The sequence below is a fragment of the Camponotus floridanus genome, unplaced genomic scaffold (genome assembly GCF_003227725.1).
Source record: "Camponotus floridanus strain SB8 unplaced genomic scaffold, Cflo_v7.5 scaffold607, whole genome shotgun sequence".
In the NCBI taxonomy this organism is placed as follows: Eukaryota; Metazoa; Arthropoda; class Insecta; order Hymenoptera; family Formicidae; genus Camponotus; species Camponotus floridanus.
The window spans coordinates 8,914-13,758 of NW_020229778.1; the positions used below are offsets into that span (position 1 = coordinate 8,914).

At 39.3% G+C, this 4,845-nt stretch overlaps 1 protein-coding gene across 1 annotated transcript; it reads right to left on the reverse strand.

Annotated features, from left to right (window-relative positions):
- Positions 1 to 628: 628 nt before the first annotated feature.
- On the reverse strand, positions 629 to 1,411 carry LOC112639379 (protein GVQW3-like). Its single transcript, XM_025413145.1, has one exon. The coding sequence runs from the start codon at positions 1,232 to 1,234 to the stop codon at positions 629 to 631; it is 606 nt and encodes a 201-aa protein (XP_025268930.1). The 5' UTR covers positions 1,235 to 1,411.
- Positions 1,412 to 4,845: the final 3,434 nt, after the last annotated feature.

The following is a 4,845-nucleotide window of genomic DNA, read 5'->3' on the forward strand; positions in this document are numbered from 1 at the left end:
CGCAGGAGGGGTGATGAGGTTTACGTGAAATGGCTGGGATTTGACAATTCACACAATTCTTGGATACATAAAGACAATGTGATTTAATTAATCATACAGTGTTTATTTTTTAAATTTTCTGGAAAAAATATATATGTATAACATTATAATATTTGAAAAAAATAAAAATATACATAAAAATATACATAAAAAATCCTTATCAATATTCCTTTCTATAGTACATGTATTTTTAATAAGTTATAATAAGATGTATGAGATACACATAAAAATATATGAAATATAAAAAATACAAAAAATCCTTATTAATATTCCTTTCGATAGTACATGTATTTTTTTTTTAATAAGATAATAAGATGTATGAAATATACATTACATTACATAAAAATATATGCAATATAAAAATTTTTATTAATAATTCTTTTAATAGATAACTTATCGCACACATTTTACATTTTATATATTTTACATTTTATATATTTTACATTTTATATTACGAGGGTAGTTCGAAAAGTTCTCGGCCTGGCAAAGAAAACACATGATTTCCAGCAAAAATCTTTTTTATTTTTCAACATAGTCCCCTTTCAACTCAATACATTTAGACCAACGATGTTCTAATTTTTTTATACCCTCAGTATAATACGATTTGCTTAAGCCTCCAAAATAAGCATCCGTTTGCCTTCTTTGGAGCACTTCCACCCGCTTCCACCCATTGTTTTGATTGTTGTTTCGTCTCTGGCGTGTAATGGTGAATCCATGTTTCATCGACAGTGATAAATCGTCGCAGAAATTCGGTTGAATTGCGTTTAAACAAGTCCAAGCACTCTTGAGAAATGTTCGTTCGAATGCGTTTCTGATCGACCGTTAACAAACGCGGCACCCATCGCGCTGAGAGCTTTCTCATATGCAAATGTTCATGTAAGATATTGTGAACACGATCTATTGAGATGTTTGCAATGTTAGAAAGCTCACGCACTTTTACTCGTCGATCATTTAACACGCTATCGTGGATTTTTTGAATGATTTCCTCATTCGTGGCGGTTTTCGGGCGACCCGAACGTTCATCGTCAAAGATGGATGAACGGCCACGTTTAAATTCAGCAGCCCATTTCTTCACTGTTGAAAATGACGGAGAAGAGTCTCCCAAAGTGGAATCCAGCTCGTTTTTTATTTCTGTTGCCGTTAATCCTTTTAAAACGAAATATTTTATGACTGCGCGATATTCAATTTTATCCATTTTTGGAGAAGTATCAAATCTTGTCTGTTTTACTCGAGCACAGTAAACAAACTAGCGAACGAATCTGTCTGAAACTGTGCGGTACGCCCTCTGAGGGATTAAACTTGAGAAAAATCATAGCCATTTGATATTCTTAGCGACATTTCTATATTAGGCCGAGAACTTTTCGAACTACCCTCGTACAATGGTATCCTATAATGTCCCCACGGTAATGTATCTGTGGTTTCGGGTACGATATACCGCTTATCGTCGTACGGACTCAAAGCAATTTTCGTCTCGCGGATCGTGTATACTTGGTGCAGTTTAGATCGTATACACGACTGCTGGCGCGTCATTTCAATTTCTTCTTTCAAACACCGCGTGTAATCGTCAAACGTTATCGTTCTCGCGACAATGTTGGTCTTGACGCCTTTAACTTTTTTTGTATCCTTTTTCCCATCGACTCGTAATGCGTACATCTTTGCTCTGAGTCCGACGAATTCGGTCATTATGGCACCGTTATTTTCGTCCTTCATCAGGCCCGGTACTTTTTTATTTTCAAGCGGTATACCGTACGCATTGTCCACCGCATAATCGCTCGTGTCAAATCTGGCGATATCGCGCTTCATGTTCTCATACACATCAACGCATTTAATGTGATATATCAAACTATCTGTGTCGGTATACATAATCTTACATTTATCGCGATACTGAGGAGACATGTACTTGTGATGAAATTCATACAAACATATCTTGGATATGTCGAGTATGCACATACCCACATAAATCGGTTTGTAGAATTTCACCTCGAGTTTGCGCAATTCTACCGCAATCAGATTTTCCGAAAAAACGCTTCTGCTATGGAAATTCGGTTTCGCGATCATCGCTTCCGCGCCGTATCGACCGTCCCATTTTGTTAATAATTTTACATCGACACGATTCCGCACATTTTCCATCGTTTTGCCAAACACAGCATTATTCATTAATTTATATAAATTTTTCTCGAAATCGTTTTTCGCGAGTGTTCTAAAATGTGTATTTAATTCGATATAACTGCGAAGCCATGGAGATTGCGTAAATTGTAATACGCGATGTATTTTTGTTACACGAAGGCCGTGACGCGTACACTGCTGTAGGTTACGGTAGTGTATCACGTAACGCTTCTTATCGTATAACGTTGCAAGCAGTTTGAATTCCCGCTTACCGGGCGGCTTGTCGCGCGTCGGACAAAACGGTAGGTCAATGTGCGTATCGTGAAGATGTCGCGGGTATTCGAGATCGACTTCGAGGATATAGCCTGTAGGGGAATCTAGCGCAATAGATGACGCGTCAAAATTCGACACGTCGTCGACCCATCGAAAATCGGCATAGGGCAACGGTTGACACATTGCCCATCCGTATAAATTATTAACGTCAAAATACATCAAGTATGACGATGGTTTCGTTGGATCGTACGATTCTTTCATGTACTTGTTATTAGCGCGCGCGTATCTGTTGGAACATTAGCTCAGACCACCGCGTATACCGCGTTCGATGAACATAACCATGTCGATGTCTGTAAGCAGTTCGAACGTGATTTTCGTATGCTTCAACATGGCGTCCCATGTGTATCCGGGGAGAGTATAGTAATAAGCGGGGTCGAGTTCGTAACTTTCGATACATTTATCTCGAAAGTTTTCGAAAATATCGGCTAATAACAAGACGTCGATTTTCAGATACAAATCGCTATATTCGCCTAGCGTCCGAATGGAGAATCGCGACCAGACGTTCTCGGCGTGCGCGTAATCGCTCTCGGATACAGTTTCGCCAGTCAAAGAACTATAAAATGATTCGCGCGGTGGTAAGCACGTATCTTGCAATCTGTCGACGGAATCGATGTATTCGTACGGAAATACACCTTTTCGCGTTAACAAATTGAAATGTTCTGCAGATAAATTTTGAAATTGTGAATGTAAAATTTTGAGTTTATCTTTCTCTAGATAAGATACCAATTTGTCGAGACTTGCCGTAAGAAATTTATACGAATCGATAAAACTTAATTTTATATAATTTTTCCAATTGTCCTGTGCGACTTTAACAGTTTTTGTAAACGAAATATATTTTTCCTTGGTTATCGGAAGTAATTCGATTTTCCCTTCGAACGCCGTAGCAATATCTTCGATAATAAAAATGTACATCGTAACCTGATAAATTATGAAATACTATCGGAATATATAATGATTCTTTGTAATTTAGATTGCAATTTGAGTGTGCTGGACCTCTATACCGACCGGTCAGATGGCAATGATCGCGTACGCGTGTATCGTCTTCTTGCGTAAACGGTTTTTCGCATATATGACAATACGTTGCGCTGTGAAATTTTTCCCACTCTTCCGATGTTAAATTTACCATAGGGACATTAGTCGTTAAAATATTCTTAACGCGAATCGCTAAATTTTTAAGATCTTCGACGAACCATGCTATACAATCGGCGCTACGACGCGAATGATATGCCGATAAAGATTCGTCGTACGAACAATGCATATAATACGCTATACTAAATACCCGATGATGCTGGTACGCGTTCTTTTCTTTCTCCTCCTCCATCTTGGTCAAAACGCATTCTAAGTCAGCATAGACCACAAATGGAAGCCGCTCTTTCCTGTTGTAGTTGTGGAACTCGAGCCACTTGTCTTTGTCGCTCGGCAATCGGATAGCGCAGTCGTTCATCTCCCCGCAGTCGACCGTATGCGACTGCAACTTGGCGTCCGAACCAAAATAATGCAAGCATCTGTAAAAGAAAGAAAAATTTTAATTAAGATTTAACAATCCATATTGTAATTATATAAATTATAATTATTCAAATAATATAAAATAAACTTACCGGTCGCAGATATATTTGTGATTCTTGTGTTTGCTCAGTTGTGAGCTCACAAGCCTGGATAAATTTTTTATCCAAGCAAAGTGTCCCATGCTGTTGTCATCTTCAATGTACAGCAAGTTAACATGCTTGTCCCGCTTCTGATCCGAAAGACGTATCGGGACAACGTTCTTGTCTTCGATGCCGTACACGTTGATTGAAATGTTATTTGCATGTTCAAATTTCTTAATCTGATTTACAGTCGCTGGAAACTCAATGTCCCGGAGATTCAGCACTGTCGCGTAATGCGGGTATGATGATTCCCGTTCCGCGTTCCTTTCGGCGGGGTATAGGGCGACGACCACTGCCCACGCGAAACACGCATTGTCTTTCGATTGCACGTTTATCACCGCTCTCTTCGTCGCAATCTCTCGCGGTAACTTGATGTGACATCCCGCACACAAAGGATTATATTTGTTTACATTAACAGTCAAATTCTGTATTCGCGACAATGCCCACCCGCTGTCGCGTTCCTGAAACTCTTCCAGAGATGCTAGGATGGACTCGATAACGCGCCGTTCGTACCACTCGCGTAAATCCGATGTGCGAAAGAGTTCACAGTTTCTCGTATTCACACTTTTATTAGCGCGTTTATCTCCGGCCACAAATTCACCATTAAACACAGTGTTCACTTTTACACTGTTGTGTCTTTTTAGAACGTCTTGCACTTGCTCGAGCACGATGTCTTCGGCATCCTCGAGAAATTGACGAGGTTCGATATGGTTTGTATTAA

Excerpts from the sequence above, each read along its gene's own strand:
- LOC112639379 (XM_025413145.1), bottom strand. The coding sequence starts at position 1,234 with ATGGATAAAATTGAATATCGCGCAGTCATAAAATATTTCGTTTTAAAA.